Below are 17,784 nucleotides of genomic sequence, written 5' to 3'. Positions count from 1 at the left end.
GGTGGAGGAAATTTTTTTGGTGCTCCAAAAAAAATGCTTATAACTTTATAACAACATGATATTTTTTCCTAAAATTTTAGGAGAATAATCTTTAACGTATACTTTATAAAATAAAAAAAACCCGATCCCCAAATTCCTTTACTATCCCAGTCAAAAAAATTCCCGATCCTCACAGTGGCTATATCCCCCTCTAACTTATTATCATTGATTTAAATAAATTTCAATTTTTAATTTTAATGCAATTAGTTCTTTGTACTTAATCAAGTAAAATTATGATAAAGATTTTTCATATTTCTACAAGGACTTTTTTTTTTTAATTAAACAAATTTCAGTCACCAATATTGTAAAACTAAAATAAATTATAATTTTTTTAATTGATCTTGAATAGTTATTGTTGTTATTAGAAAAATTTTTACAGTAATTACTAATTAATGGATGAATGATTATGAAGACCATTGAATTCGCTCTGACAAGTTATTAAGCAATATAAATTTAATTAAAGGTCATGGATTAGTTAAAATTTTGTAATAAAAAATCCGACTTTCTGACAATTGGACATTTAACTAATATAAAAATAATTACATCTTTAAATGGATGAGAATTTCATAATTTTTTATTACCATTATCAATGAAAAAAATAAAATCTTTTATAGATTTTATTAATTGAATAAACGAGTAATTTCTTAGCTATATATAAAGTACTAAAACAAGCCAAAGCGTAAACAAATAAATAATAAAAAAAAAACCTTGATAATCGTGAGTATTTTTCCAGTACTCTTGTTACGTGCTATTGGTTAAATTTAAATTGATCAAGCATTTGCGCAATAGCGATTATTCGTCTCTACTCCGGAAGGTCAGATTAAGAAAGTGGAAGTTGAACACGCGAATTCTAAAATTTGCATTATTATTATTACTGCGCTTTTTTACGAGGATAGTTTCGTTTCCAGTTACGAGCTAGTTCGATTTCATTAAAAATGAAATTACATTTTTATTCATAAAATTTTCATTTTTTAAAAAATTTTTTAACTTATAATCTAGATTTAATTTAACTTGAGAATTTATTTATTTAATTATTCTATTAATTATATAAATTGCATCTTGGCAATTGATTTATTGTTATTATTTTATTTTAGTATTTCCCTCACCATGAAATGCTTCTTTTGTGAAGAGTGGGTAAAACTATATAAATGAAGGAAGTAATTTTGTTTATTACAAATTCAAAACAACCTGACAATTTATTAATGTTATAACATTTATTTAATCTTGTTTTCTTTATTTTAGTAAAATTTCTTTTTAAAGTTAAATAGAAATTATTTAAAAATATGAATATTTTACGTACATTGTTCGCTATTAAAATTTTATTTAATTTTACAGTTGCACAAAATCTATTATCAAAATCAATATTTGGTAAGTAAATTTTATTTTTTATTAATTTTAATATTATTTATTTGTTTATTTTTTACAGATATCTTTACAAATAATAATGTAGACACTCAATTACAAACTATAAAAGAAGAAAACGACAAAATATCTGCAGGAATAAAAATAAAAATTTATACTGGATATTCACTAGAATTAGCTACGACTACTGATATTCCGATTAACGAGCCAGAAATAATTTATCATGATATTGATGATATTAAACCATTGGTAATGTATATTCATGGATATCGCGAGCATCCAGCTAACGAGAGTATTCAGACTGTAATTGGAGGTAAATTTATAAATTTACTAGCTGTTACCTGCCCGCTTCGCTGGGTATTTTATAGAATTATATTTTTAGATCTAAACTTGAAATTTAATTAAAGTATTCTTTTGCCTTTCACAAATTCCAAACTTCATCGAATTAGCATATACCTTTTATCCATGTAATTATTCCAGCTAATATTCATTGTAACTTTCAATGTGCAATCATTATAATGTTTGCGTGGCTTTTTTTCAAAAATTAATAATAATTGACACGAAGAAAAAAATTTGAAATGAGAATTTGGAGTCTATAAGAGCTATAGCTTGGAAATGAAAAATTTTTAATGTTAACACCCACCTTCGCAAATCCCTGTGAGATGAGCTATCGTAAAATTTTCCCATAGACTTTTTCTACATCTCTTACAGAAGATTCCTACCAAATTTGGAGTCGATAGGAGCTATAGTTTAACAACGGGAATTTTTCATTGTTAACGCCCCCGCAACCCCCCTATTAAGAATTTTTATCTATATTAAGGGGTTACATGGGTTTCCTCCAGGAAATAAATAATACACTGATAAAAAAATTAACTTGACTCAACAGCCAAAATCTTGAACCAAGAATACCATTTTGAAGAAAATGATTTTCTTGAGTCAAGAAAATAAATTCTTAAGACAAGAAATTATTCTTGATTTAAGTAAATTTTTCTTGCCTCAAGAATTTATTCTGAGTCAAGTTAATTTTTTTATCAGTGTAGTTTAAAAAAATTAAAAAATACGCTTTTTATAGAAAATCGAACTAAAAAATAGAAAATAAATTTAAATCAAGAATAGTATTAAAATTTTTGATAAATATAAATTAATTAGAGTGTAAATAAGAATAAAATATATTTTAATTTAAAAAAAGCGTGGGCCGCATGGCGTCAATAATTATAAATATTTTATTCACAGATATGAGTAGGATTATCATTTGGATAATATCTTAAAAAGTGCCCCACGCTTTTTTTTAAATAAAATATATTTTATACTTATTTATACTATAATTAATTTATATAGCAGGATTATTTGAAGTGAAAAAAAAATACATGATTTAGTTAATACTTTGAACTAGAATTTGAACGAAGAAAAAAAAATGAAAATTGGATTTTTGGCAGAGGTTTTTACAAAAAAATGAAAAATTTCGCGGCATTTTTTTTTTTAAATAGTTGTAATTGAAAAAAAAATCCTTCGTTCCAGACCTTGTAAATTATATCTTGTAGACCTGTCTAAAATTTCATCAAGATCGGTTGAGTAGTTCTTGAGAAATCTTGACAGCCGTATTTGAAAACATAGTTTTGAATAAAACGCGTTTAAAGTTTTGAGGCGCGCAACTTTTTAAAACTGTATCTCCGAAACAATTAATCGGATCGATTTGAAACTTTAGAATAATATTCTCCAGTTGTTGTAGAATTTAATAAGACAATAAAATCGATTTTTTGAAGCCGTGAAACCCATGTAACCTCTTAATCCGCTTAATATTCTAGCTTATTTGGATCGAGGAACAGACAACATATTTTTGGTAGACTGGAGTGACTTGTCATTCGACAGTTACTTGAATTTGATACGAAAAATAAAAGATATGTCCAGAATAATAGCAAACACACTCGATAGACTTATCGAATTGGGATTGGATCTAGACACTTTCCATCTTATCGGTCATTCGATTGGAGCTCAAATGGCTGGATTCGTCGGCAAATATTCTAAATACACTTTACCTCGCATTACAGGTAACAATAAATTAAATTACAAGTATAATTTAATTAAATTTATAACTTTACTCAATTTTGTAGGACTAGATCCTGCGGGTCCGGGGTTCTACCTCACAACAGCTGAGCACATTGATGATAAGAGCGCAAAATTCGTTGACATTTTACATACTGACGGTGGTTATTATGGCGCTTTAGAAAATACTGGTACCGTAGATTTCTTCGCGAATGGAGGCAAAAGAGCCCAGCCTGGCTGTCCATTTCTCGGGGTTCCACTAACTCCAACTGGTAATTTATAATTCTTTCCCTCTATAAATTTATCAATAGTGTCAAAAAAAAAATGTATTTTTATATTCGCTTAGATTTATGTAATCACTGGAGATCCTGGCGAATTTACGCAGAAAGTATAAAAGATCCTTATGCATTCGCCGCAGTTCAATGTCCGTCCTACCGTGATTACTCAGAAAGCAAATGCAAAGACAACGACGTTGTTTATTACGGATATTCTATTTCAACAGATGCGTAAGTATTTTTTAATTATTATTAATTAAAGTCAATACGCTAATTAAAATATTTTTTCAGACGCGGCTCCTACTTCTTTGATACCAACGATAAATCTCCATACGGAAAATCTTTTGAGTCTTCTGAAATTTTCCGATGATCGAAATCAAAATACGCTATATATATTATTTATTATTTTTTATTAGAATAAGCTATTTATTACTAACTACAGCAACCTTGCAGTCACTATGTGACTGCTGTGACTTGTAAACTATAAGTAAATACATTTTTGCTTTATTACATAATGACTTTTGTTAAATCACACTGTACTTTCTTAATTATTGACGTTTTTAAAGATATAAGCTCATCATATAACATATAAGATGTTACACTCATCAATAACTTTCATTTGAGTACCCACATGCATTTTGACATATTTTTCATATATACATATATATATATATATATATATATATATATATATATATATATATATATATATATATATATATATATATATATAAATACATAAAATATATGAAAAATTGATGTTGGTACTCAAATGAAAGGTCTCGATGAGTGTAACATCGGGATGAGCTTATATCTTTAAAAATATCAATAGTTCACAAGATACAAGGTCATTTCTTAATTATGAGAGACAAAGCATTTTCGAGTGCAGCCTAATTATTTATCATAGTAAGTTTACTATTGGTGAGAGTGATATGAAACCTTGAAAAGGCACATCTCCAAGTCAAGACCTTTCCAACGATACCAAATTTAACCATAAAAACCCATTTTATCATATAAATACACTGGCCACAAAATTTTGCTTATTCTTTTAATAATATAGATTAATATTTTAAGATTCATTATCATCATTATTTTTCCCTTGCAAAGTTTCTATGTCTTCTAAAAAACTTTTCCTAAAAAAAAAAAAATACATTTTTTAATCAATAATTGCTGTTGATATAATTAATCATGAAATCTTATCTTAGATATTTGAACTGTTAATTAATTACATTGCACTTTCTCTGATAATCGGCAAAACAGCAGACGGTAAAAATCCATTGAAGTTGGAAGCCAAACAAACAGTGTATGACCCAACATTTTTCCATATCATCCACTGACCGATTGCTAGCTCTTCGATCATCGCTTCTGATGTCACGCAGTCACTTGAATCACATGTCTGTCCCCAAACAACAGATTTGTATTTCTTTCCATTTGTCTGCAAGTAATAATTTTAATTAAATTAAAATCTTCTTGATGACAGTAAAGAGTTTCAAGGATTTAAATTTGTGTTTTTGAAATTATTTTTATCAGAAAAAAAAAAATAGTTAGTATATTGAATAATTACTTTAATAAATGTGTAAAATAAATAAATTATTAAATCATACTTTTAATAACGGTAACGGTGTTCTTTCAACTCCATAGAGTTTGTCGATAAAGGATCCAAAAATTCCATCATTAATGTAATAATGACGAGTTAATTTACCGTCGTCATCTTTTATTTTTTTACTGTGTATGTAAGTTGCTAATGTAAATGCTGTTTCAACGTAATATCTTCCAGGTTCGCTGATAATTTCTATTGAAGAATCTACGTCGATTAGCGCAGCGTTTACTGATTTTGCTACCTATGAATATAAATTATTAAAAAAATGCCATTCGACATCCAAAATGGAAATAAATTTCTTAATGCTAAATTTTTTTAATTGTATTACGCGCCTCCTCCTCAAGATCACCAAACGTAGTACCCTGACTTTAGCCCAGAATGCCACAATATTTAAAGTAAGAAACTTAAAATATTGAAGTTACTTACTTAACTCTGTTACGGTATTCAGATGTCTCGATCTTCATTCTTTTTCTTTGTGCTCAAAGAAAGCCACGTATTTTTTACATCTGCTAATTATTTATTAATATAATGAGTATTAATAATAATTATCAAGATTCAGATTTTGCTATAGAATTACGAAGATTAAAAAGGAAATTAGAAAAACAAGATGATGAAATTAATTATCTACGAAGAAAGCAACGTAAGTTCAATAAAAGTGACAGGCTGGTTATGTTTTACGTCATTTTAGTTTAGCAAATAAATTTTGCTTTTCTATATCCTTCAAATAAGGTCTTTTACGTTCAAGTAACGCATATTAATATATTTAATTGCTTCTAATGAACAAGTTTTCATTAAAATATTGTGCAAGTCACTAAATATTTTCTTTCACAAAGTTAACTAGTGTCAAGTACACTCAATTAATTTTAACCAATAAGTTTGGTTTGGAATAAATTTCCTATAGTATTTACTTGGTATTACAGGTAAATCGAGAACCCGATCTCGCTCAAAAATGAGTTCAAGATCCAATAGAAACAGGTCCACCTCAACTGTCCGTTCCCACCACCGTTCCCATCATCGTTCTCACCGCCGCTCTCATCACCGTTCTCACCATCATTCTAATCGCAATCGTGATGACTCTTCTCTTCGAAATCGTCGCCGTTCTAGGTCTTCATCAAGAAATAGACCTAAAAGAACTCCTGTTATTGATATTTCTTCAACTTTGTCTTCTCAATTATCAAAAAATTCCAAGTCAATTCCTATTGTAAACAATCCATTGATTAATCCGTCAAATAATAATTCATCAGCTGTTCCAACTACGATTTCCCAAACAACTGTTCAACAGCCTACCTCATCTAGTGCCCAAATAACTGGTGATTCGGGAGTTCCACTCAATGAATCATCTTCTAATGCTCAATCAACCACTCCGCCTGTCGCTAATTCAGCAACTGATAATTCTGCTGTTACTCAAAAAGAATCAAGTGAGCCATCTCTTGTTCCAGAAATTTTGGAGGCTATGACGAAATGTCTAGATTCAGATAATCAACGTGCTCCTGCTCTTCATAATGACATTGTTGTTCGCTGGGAAGATATTATCAAGAAAGGTTTACCAGAAGAAGAGAGAAAAAATCTCTTCAAAAAACATCTCACTCCAAAAAATTGTGTTATTTTTGAACCTCCAAAATTGAATGCTGAAATTAAAGCTTCGGTTTTAGAACCAATTATTACAAGAGATAACAAAATAGTGGATAAACAACGTAAAGTTTCCGTTTGTTTATCCACATTGGGTTCTATGCTGTCTAACCTCCTTAAAGGTGTAACTTTAGATTCACTCACTTTAATTTCTAATTTGAGTGATATGGGACGCATTCTTGTAGACCTTCAACGGGATGAAACCGTAACAAGACATTTGATTATTTGTTCAAATCTCAATACATCTATGAAAGAAACATTAAATGCTACTACTGTTGATGAGTGGTTATTTGGAAAAGATCTTGGTGAAACTCTGAAGACCGCCAAGTCTCTCGAACGTTCTTCTAAAGATCTTAAACCTCCATCAAAATCAACTTCGAATTTTATCCCACGAAATTCAAAAAACTTGAAGGGTCCCCGTCGTCAACCTTACAATCAACCGCCTTCGACGTCGGGGCAACGCAAACCGTACAGCCAGCTTCCGAAAAGCTCAAGTTACCGTCAGCCGATGAAAAAACAAGGGGGGTCAGTATCCTCCAGGAAACGTCGATAGTCGAACCGGTAAGTGCGGTCGCAGGAAGGTTAAAATATTTTTTACCTGTTTGGAATAAATTATTTCCGGATATTAGCATTTTATCCTGAATAAATGGTTATGAAATCCCTTTTAGTGAGACACCCAAACAATCATTTATACCAAAGGAACCATGTTGGTCCAAAACAGAATTTACTCAATTTACTGATCACATTAATGAACTTTTAGAAAAAGGAGCAATTCAACATTATCAGGAATGTGATGGCCAATTTATTTCGAGTATTTTTCTTACTCCTAAGCCAGATGGTTCTAGTCGTTTTATTTTAAATCTTAAAAAGTTAAATAAATTCATAAAAACTGAGCATTTTAAGTTAGAAAATATTAGAACTGCGAGGGATTTATTACGACATCGTTGTTTTATGTCTACTTTAGATTTAAAGGACGCTTACTATTTAGTCGCTATAAAAAATTCGTCTAAAAAATATCTAAGCTTTATATTTAATGGGGTTTTATATGAATTTAATTGTTTACCATTTGGTTTAAATACAGCTCCATATGTTTTTACTAAGTTAATGAAACCTGTCATTTCTCTTCTAAGAGAAAGAGGTTACTCCTCTGTTATTTACATTGACGATTTTTACTAATTGGTTATAGTTGGCATGAGTGTTTACTAAATGTTCAACAAACAATTTTATTATTAGAAAGTCTTGGATTTATTATTAATAAACAAAAAGTAAGCTTGAACCGTTACAAAAACAAAAATTTTTAGGCCTCATATTAAATTCTGCTGATATGAAAATTGAATTACCAGAATCAAAAGTTATTAACACGATTAACCTTCTTAATAAATTCAAGGTTAATTCTTATCATAAAATCAGAGATTTTGCATCTTTTATTGGCGTTTTGGGATCTTTATGTCCTGCGGCTAAATATGGTTGGGTTTATATGAAAAGCTTAGAACGAGAAAAATTTGTTGCTTTAGAAAAAAGTAATGGTAATTACGGGGCATCAATTGTTTTATCTTCTTTAGTAAGTGATGATCTTGATTGGTGGAAGAAAAATGTTAACAAGATTTTTATGCCAATTAGAAGTCTTAAATTTGTATCGGAAATTTTCTCAGATGCTTCACTGACCGGTTGGGGTGCATGTTGTGGCACTAGTAGAGCTCATGGTTTTTGGGATAAAAATGAACGTCATAATCCAATTAACTTACTGGAATTACAGGCTACATTTTTTGGTTTAAAATGTTTTGCCAGTAATTTAAAAAATTGTGATATACTTTTGCGTATTGATAATACTACAGCTATAGCTTATATCAATCGGATGGGTGGAATTCAATTTAAAAATCTTAGCTATACTTCAAAATTGATTTGGCAGTGGTGCGAGGAAAGAAACATTTTTATTTATGCCTCTTACATCAGTTCAAAAGAAAATGAAATCGCCGATTATGAATCGCGTCGATTAGAACCAGAAACTGAGTATAGTTTATCTAATTATGCTTTTAATCGGTTATGTAATAAATTTGGTTACCCGGAAGTTGATTTGTTTGCTAGTCGCATTAACGCTAAATGCGATAGTTATGTTTCATGGAAAAAAGATCCCGGTTCTTTTGCTATTGATGCTTTTACCTTAGATTGGAAAAAATTTTTCTTTTATGCTTTCCCTCCTTTTTCATTAATCCCAAAAGTACTAAAGAAAATTGAAAATGATAACGCTAGAGGATTATTAATAGTTCCATATTGGCCATCACAACCTTGGTTCCCTCGGTGTATGTTGATGTTTGAAACGTCACCGATAATTTTTAAGCCAAGTTTAAATCTCCTTTCTTCTTCCGATAGAAAGCCTCATCCTCTTCACTCCCAACTTTCCCTGGTGGGAGGGCTCTTAACAAACAATCATTAGCTGCAAGAGGACTTTCTTCTGATACTAATGATATAAGTTTAGCTTCTTTATCTGAATCAAGCATACGTCAATACGACTCAGCTCTCAAGAAATGGTGGAATTTTTGTCATCTTACAGAAACATCAGTTTTACAGCCAAAATTCCAGATATTCTAAGGTTTCTGACAGGTGAAGTGGACAAAGGTGCATCTTACGGTTCTATAAATTCTCTCAGATCAGCTATTTCATTAATTTTGGGTTCGGGGTTAGGTGAAAATTTGGATGTTAAACGTTTTTGCAAAGGTGTCTCAAAAACTCGACCACCTCGTCCTAAATATGACAGTACTTGGAATCCAAAAATCGTCCTGGACTTCATTTCAAAATGGTTTCCAAATAATGAAATTTCTCTAAAAAATTTAACCCTCAAAGTTGTGACATTATTGGCACTCACAACTGGTCAAAGAATGCAAACTTTGGCAGCAATTAATGTGTCTAATATTGAAAATTTAATTGATCGTATTGATATAAAAATCCCTAAAATTTTAAAAACTTCTGGGCCTAATAGAGTCCAACCCAATTTAGTCCTTCCTTTCTTCAATGAAGATTTTTCCATCTGCGTAGCTTCAGCACTCTCTGAGTATGTTAACCGCACAGAAATTATCAGAGGAAATGAAACATCATTATTTATTTCTTGGAAAAAAACCTCATAAAGCAGTTTCAGAACAATCTTTAAGTAGATGGATTAAAGAAGTACTCCATTTAGGTGGTTTAGATACATCAAAATTTTCTGCTTATAGTACAAGACATTCTTCAACGTCTACTGCTAACAAGAAAGGAGTTTCCATTGATTTAATTCAAAAAACTGCAGGTTGGACAAAATCTTCAAAAGTTTTTGCAAAATTTTATAACTGCAAAGTTGTTGAAGACCGTATTATTTTCGCTAAAACTATTTTAAGTACCAAAGCAAATTAATTATATATATAATTTATGTTTTTCATATCTTCGTATTTCTGTTAATAAAATGTTAATTTCTTTTCTTTAAAAAAAAAAAAAAAAAAAAATTTTTATTTTCTACTTCTCCCGATACTTGTCTTTAAACATCTACGTTTGGTGATCTTGAGAAGGAGGCGCGTAATACAATTTGGCGATTAAACGAACTTACCTAAGTGAAGTTCTATCGTAATTGTATGAAGCGCCTCCTCCGAAAAGATCAGTCCCACCCTATAATAATAATAACCCTTACTAAAAAATTTTTAGTCCCTATAGACGTATCGGTAGATCTTTAAATAATGAAAATCGAGACATCTGAATACCGTAACAGAGTTAAGTAAGTAACTTCAATATTTTAAGTTTCTTACTTTAAATATTGTGGCATTCTGGGCTAAAGTCAGGGTACTACGTTTGGTGATCTTTTCGGAGGAGGCGCTTCATACAATTACGATAGAACTTCACTTAGGTAAGTTCGTTTAATCGTCAAATTTTTGTGCAGTTAATTTTTTTTAAACTATGATTGAAAAGGTGAAAATTATTAAAAAATGTAATTCAAAACTTATCTTTTCAGCATTGGCGTAAAATGAACAGAAATGAGTTTACTGTTGCCATTCAAAATTTATTTAATAAAAAAACCACATAACTAGTGTTTTTTTTTTTTTTTTTATTTGAACATGATATTCAAATATGTGGTATTTCTTCTCAGTCAAAAATTGGTAACGGATTAAGTCACAGAACCCGCGATTTTTGTTATTGAAGTAATTTTAAATGTCTGTCATTTCTAAACTAATCGGCTGGATTTGAGTTGATCATCTTCAAACTCGGTCAAGGTACTAGCCGCGTTATAACCCATACGTACACAGTAAAAAAATTTGCGTCATTGCGTCAAAAAACTGTGTTAAATATTGAACACTTTTATGTGTAAATTTAACATTTATTGTGTTAAATTAACACAAAAAAAGTGTTAAATATTTAACATAAAAATCTTTAACACAAAATTTTTTCACGCATTGACGCAAAATTTTTTACTGTGGAACTTGGAAAAAAATTTAAGAAAAGTTTTAATTGTCATTTCGTAATCCAGGACCATTCTGATTTCAATATCTTGAATTTTATCATTTGACATTTCATAATTTACGATATTATCTATAAAAGTAGCCAATACACAAATTTTTACGATTTAATATCGTAAATTTAAAAATATAAAATTATTAAAGTGAAGATATTGAAAGTTTCGTTCCCACAATTTTTTTTTTTTTCCGTCTATAAATTTTTCAATGAACAATATTTTTTTAACTTGACCTCTGGAAATATAACAAAATATTCGACAAAATATAATAAAATATTCGGTAACTTTCACCATGAGACCAAATGCAATAGTTAGATTTAAAAAAAAATCGACTAATTTCGCGTCGCGAAAAATGAAAATTTTCTTTTTTGCTCGACGGGCAGAAAGCGTCAACTTTCGGCCCGCTGCGCTAAATGAAGTTGCCACTTTCTGCCTTCGTCGAGCAAAAAAATAGCATACACTCCTCGGGAAGTAAATAAGAAAGCCTCAGATCACATGTTTGTTGACCTCGGCTTCGCCTCGGCCAACAACTACATGTGATCTGAGACATTTCTTACTTTACTTCCCTCGGTATGTAATATACTATTACTTTTATCGACGGATTTGTAAGGATCTCCACGAAGTAAGACAAAAAGTGATGATAAAATGTTTGATATCTCACACAGTAAAAAATTTTTCGTCATTGTGTAGAGTGTTAAAATTTGTGTATAGAATATTACACTCTAGTGTGTAGAATTTAACATTTTTATGTGTTGATTTAATGATTTAACACACTAGAATGTTAAATATTCTACACACAAATTTTAACATTCTACACAATGACGAAAAAATTTTTACTGTGCACTTATATTAGTTTTAAAGACATCAAATTTTGAAGGTATAAAAAAAATTTTAATGAAATTTGATAAATTTGTAATTTTCGAGTATTAATATCTCTAAAACTAAAAAAAAATTAACTAATAAACTAAACTACTGGAAATAAACTACTGGAAGTGAAATACCTTTTCAAATAAATCATGATCTTCACCAGTCATCCCTCCGCCAATATCAATCAGGTTAGCTTCATCAAACCCCATGTCACGAGCAGTCTGAATAAATTTATTGCAAAGTTTAATAGCATAGTAAAAAGCATCTATATCATAACAAGGACTTCCGAGATGAAAACTGAAGCCACGTAAGTACATTTCATACTTTTTTATAAAGTTTATCAATTTAACAACGTCTGTTGTAGGTTTGCAGCCAAATTTCTCACTGAATTTCATTCCGCATGATTTACCGTCTATTGCAAGTCGTATGACAAGTCTGATACATTCACAAAAGTAAATAATTATTTATAGTCTTCATAAGTATCACAAAGCGCAATTAAAAAAAGTATAAAAAAAATTACTTAGCATCAGGATAATGTTCTTTTATTTTTAATACTTCTGCCGCGTTGTCTATTGTCATTGTACTGACACCAACTTTTTTGGCGTATTTAATATGAGATGGTAATTTATTAGGGTTTGCAAATATTATTCGATCATTTTTTACACCAGCTTCCAGAACTTGTTTTATTTCTTGCTGTTATTTGGTCAATAAAATAATTAATTTTAGGTGAAGAAATGAAGCTAGGATCGGAATAAGAAATTATTATAATTACCTTGGTAGCGCAATCAAATTTTCCATTGAGAGCAGCTAATACACGTATGATAGTATTATCTGGGTTGCACTTTATTGCTACAATACACAGTAAAAAATTTTGCGTCATTGCGTCAAAAAATTTTGTGTTGATTTAACTTAATAAGTGTTAAATTTACACATAAAAGTGTTAAATATTTAACTCTAAGTTTTTTGACGCAAAATTTTTTACTGTGTACAAGGTAAAAAATTTGCGTCATTACGTCAAAAAATTTTGTGTTAAAAATTTTTATGTTAAATATTTTACATTTCCTTGTGTTAATTTATCACTTTTTTGTGTTAATTCAACACAATAAATGTTAAATTTACACATAAAAGTGTTAAATGTTTAACACAAAATTTTTTGACGCAATGACGCAAAATTTTTTGCTGTACAGTAAAAAATTTTGCGTCAACACGTCAAAAAATTCTTATGTTAAATATTTAACACAAACATTTTTGACGCAATGACGCAAAATTTTTTACTATGTGTGTACAATAATTTCATTTTATTAATGTAAATAATTATTTATGTTAAGAATTAATTGAGTACTAATTACCATAGTGCGGAAAAACTCGGGGTATCATGGAAAACCATTTTTTATGCTGCTTAATAATTTCTTCAATATTAAGGATGTAAAAAGCGTCTTCTTGATTATTTTTTTCAATTATACTTCTAATAATGTCGAAGTCACTCAAATTATCATCATATACCGTTATATTATTAAATATATTAATGTCTAAATTTGACTTTTCCATAACTGTGTTTCTGTTAACAAAGATCGAACCAGTTTTACTATAAAAATAAGCGCAGCAATAATTACTATCTTATCAAACATGGATTGAAGACGTAGCATTTATGTACTTAACATACAATATGTTTAGTTGTTATCTATATTAATTAATTAATACAAGTGGTATCAACAATTTTATTGTTGACTGATAAATCATTTTTTTTTACTTCCTACTTTGAATATTAATAATTAATAATCAAAAGTAGAGAGTTATTTTGGATTTTCTTCAGATCTTCACTTTCGAGATCCTACACAGCAAAAAATTTTGTGTAAAATTAACACAATTTTTATGTTAAAAACGGTCCACACAATATTTGTGTTGAATTTCAACACAAAAAAAATATGTTAAATCTTTAACAGAAATTTTGTGTCAGAATTTTACTCTAGAGAAAAACAAATAATCTAACACAATTTAAGTGTTAACAGTAACACAAAATAAATGTTAACTTATGAATGTTAATTAATCAACGCTAATTTCTATAAACAGTCCAATATCATAAAAAATGAAAGTTTTTTTGATAACAATTGATATTAATGTCGGTTTTAATTGAAAACGAAGATTAGGTGAATAATTTAAAATACAGAAATTCACAATATTTACTGCAAAATTAGATTTATTGGTAGAATTAGTATAAGAATTTAATTATTATTATCACATATTGTTTAATTATAAAAAATAGTTTGTAATTATAACTAAAGTATTTGCATATTGATATAGTTCCCAGCTTTTAGTATACGGTAAATCCATCACATTGACAATAAACGTTTCACATGATGATTCAATAGAGTAACCAAAACAAGACGGTAGAATATTTTTAGTTTTCCAAGATTCACATATTATAAAATATTCGGAGTCGTTATTAAAGAACGCTAAAGTTTTACTAAAAACTGGTAAATCATCTGCGAAAGACGTGCAAATAAATTTATTAATTATTAATTTAGTTCCTCTGAACTCGATACTATTTCCAACAGTAAAAAACTTATTTGTAATATCAATACCATAAAAAAGATTTTTAATAATAGTTTTAAACTGGAAATTTTCAATCTCTTGTTTCTTAGCATTTAAAAGAGTAGGTTTTTTTTCAAAGGATGTCAACTGATCATTCCAGTATGACAATGTATTTGTATATTAAAAATATTTTTCTTCAGTAGTTATCTTCACTAAATTTCTTTTCTTCACACTAGTCAAAACTTTATTTTAAATAATTATACCAATAAATTAGATGGAGACTTTAACGAACGAAAATAAAGTAAAAATTGTAATGGAAACGCTAACTAACCGTTTGCCGCGTAACCTCAAGAAAAGACGCGACCTGCACAAATTTAGCACCCCATCAAAGGATTTTTTAAGTCAAAATGACCTTAATTGATAGGTCTACGTTAGGTCTGTATAGGTCCACCATCATTTTTGTTAGGTCACCTATAGTTTTTTAATAAATAATTTTTTTAATATTGCAAAAAAAAAATTGCAACTTGGCACCTCATTTAAACGGAAACTGATTAATCTTTATGTTTCTGCATTCTTTATCGTTAGGTCAGTATTGGTCTATAGTTTTTGCTTTTATATTATTCATTTAATATTTTTTATTGACAATTATAAATAATTTATCACTGGCGCATGCGCCCAACGCACCTAGTCATAGCATGGTGCGAAATTTAAAAGTTTCCCGTTCCGTTTTCATTGCGTTAATAAAAAAATTAATTAAAATACAAACTGCTATTATGAAGCTCAAATAATCTCATAATTTTTATCTCTAATTACTCCTCTATTACTTCTCTTCTACTCTAATGAAAAATCAGCACGACGAGTACTAGACTTTACTCAATGGTAATTATATGGTAGACCATGTAAATTACCTTAACTAACATTTATTATATGTTCGTCAGACAACATCAGATTCTTGAACGGCTTTTTAATAGTTGTTGTTGTAATATCTATTTATTAATTATATTAGTTGTAAATAATAATTGATGGATGAAAAATGGATGAGATAAAAATTGTTTCTGACTATTTTTAATTATATCTTTTTAAAAACTCCTGCTTTTTCACTCCTGTTTAAAGAATAGGACGTAAGAGTGCGCTCTTATGTTCTTTTCTCATTGGAAACTATTTTGTATAGTGTGTGCACTAATATTTATTATTTATTTACTCCACTTTTTTTCTGATCGTCGGTGGCCTGGTTATGATCATTATGGAGGGTTGAGGTACCTCTACCCTCCATAATTATAACGTTAAACTAATTATTTAATTAACAAATTTTAAAATAAAACTTCAAGTAAGTAAATAATTTATTTTAAAATAGGTAATACATAATCGATCATTGTTTAAAGTGCACTCAAATTACAATTTATTTAATTTTTTTTTTTTTTAAGGTATTGTGCTCACAATGATGGAGTGACTCTTAAACAAAATTTTCATTCCAAGTATTGCAACATAATCAAGATCGAAATTATTCAAATTTTAGATCAATTTCCCAAGTAACATGTGCTTGATCAAGATTTTGGTGCCAGCGTCTTGAGCAAAACCCCTAGTTGCTAGTGTCTTTTCCTACATATGGATCTTGCTAAAGTTTATTTAAAAAAACATAGTTCAAGATTTATATACAACTAGCTTAAGACATTTTGGGCAAGAATATGAGACAAGTCTAAAGCAAGGTGCATTGAAAAACTTTCTGACGCATTTTTTGTACCAGAAACTCACAACAAAGACATACCCATGACTTGCTCCAGATTTGCTCAAGATCCGAAATTCTCAGAAATCCTCTGACTCTATAGTAAATATAGGAGGAGTAGAATGATGCGAACGGTCATTCGTATACATTTCATCTTGAACAAATCTTGAGCAACTCTTGCACAAATATATTTAGAATGCTTCTGGTGTCAGTCTTTCTCAAGAATTGAGCTATACTCTGGCCCATAGTTCTTGTACAATGCTTGTCAATTGAATTTGCTACAAGTATCTGGAGCAAGACCCATAGGTAGAAAAAGACACTAACAACTATCAAAATTGAGACCAGATTTGCTCAAGCCTTGAAAAAGATTGCTATATGGGTTGGAACTTATATATGGCTGATGGAACACACCGCAATTACTAGAGTTCAAGTTCTTTTAGACTTTGTATGCTCGGTTACTAGAGCTTCACGAGGAATGATAAAGCTATGGTCTTAGCATTACTTAGAGCCCCAGTAAATCGATCACATGTTGAACAGTTATGCTTTGAAAATGAACAAATTCAAGTCGCTATTGAGAAACACACACAGTAGTTAAGGTTACATATAAAGTAGAATAATTAGTGAGTATTAATCATTATAATCCTAAAATTATTCGCAAAGTTGCTTAAGATATGACAAGACAATGACATCAACTTGTTATTTGTGCAGAAGAACGACATAAAATTGTAACTCCCAGCGTTAATCTTTAGAAAACAGCTCAACAAACAAGATCTGTGCTGGAGAGTTTGGAGCATTAGTGTATCTTGTTATATGCTAGTATATATCATCATGATGAAGATTGGTATCTTGGCGGAGAAAAAAGTAATCAAGTACCAACGTTTATTAAAACCAAATACAAATATCAAGGACAAATGCAAGTTTTTCTCATGGCTTCGACTCTGTTACGGCGACCAGCGAAAATATTTTCGAACTATACCAATAGAAGCTTGAAATTTCATAGCTGTAAAACTACCCGTGGTGGATCTGAAAATAAGATTAAAAATATTTTTTTTTAATTATTAAGTAAAGAAAATAAAGTATTGGAACAATCGGTGCAACGTAAAAAACGGCTTGATCATTATTATCAATAGCATTCTTTTTGAACGTAGAGTTAAAGAAGCTTTAGAATAGATACGTTGAACTGGTGAATTTTATTTATTCACAGAGTTTAAGTATGGTCGTGGATTGTTATAACACGCAAATG

General features: G+C 29.5%; 2 protein-coding genes across 3 annotated transcripts; one reads left to right on the top strand and one right to left on the bottom strand.

Moving 5' to 3' along the window:
* The first annotated feature begins 1,321 nt into the window (after nt 1-1,321).
* Nucleotides 1,322-4,150, top strand: LOC141532633 (lipase member I-like). The gene is made up of 6 exons (XM_074251087.1): nt 1,322-1,407; nt 1,466-1,714; nt 3,207-3,449; nt 3,513-3,716; nt 3,791-3,950; nt 4,011-4,150. The coding sequence occupies exons 1-6, from the start codon at nt 1,323-1,325 to the stop codon at nt 4,087-4,089; spliced, it is 1,020 nt and encodes a 339-aa protein (XP_074107188.1). The 5' UTR covers nt 1,322; the 3' UTR covers nt 4,090-4,150.
* Nucleotides 4,113-13,900, bottom strand: LOC141532632 (ornithine decarboxylase 2-like). Of its 2 annotated transcripts, none has more exons than XM_074251085.1 (7): nt 13,636-13,900; nt 13,059-13,135; nt 12,807-12,979; nt 12,421-12,721; nt 5,324-5,560; nt 4,949-5,154; nt 4,113-4,852 (listed from the first exon to the last, which is right to left on the bottom strand). In XM_074251085.1, exons 1-7 carry the CDS (start codon nt 13,832-13,834, stop codon nt 4,789-4,791), a joined length of 1,257 nt encoding a protein of 418 aa, XP_074107186.1. In that variant the 5' UTR covers nt 13,835-13,900; the 3' UTR covers nt 4,113-4,788. The 2 variants fall into 2 exon arrangements, with proteins under 2 accessions (XP_074107186.1, XP_074107187.1); XM_074251086.1 differs by having other exon boundaries at nt 13,059-13,093.
* Between the last annotated feature and the right edge of the window lie 3,884 nt (nt 13,901-17,784).

The sequence above is a fragment of the Cotesia typhae genome, unplaced genomic scaffold, assembly GCF_013202065.1.
Source record: "Cotesia typhae breed Kobodo isofemale line unplaced genomic scaffold, CoteBio_Ctyphae contig_65, whole genome shotgun sequence".
Taxonomy (NCBI): domain Eukaryota; kingdom Metazoa; phylum Arthropoda; class Insecta; order Hymenoptera; family Braconidae; genus Cotesia; species Cotesia typhae.
The sequence above is the reverse complement of the archived record's forward strand: the minus strand, read 5'-3'. Positions and strand labels throughout refer to the sequence as shown.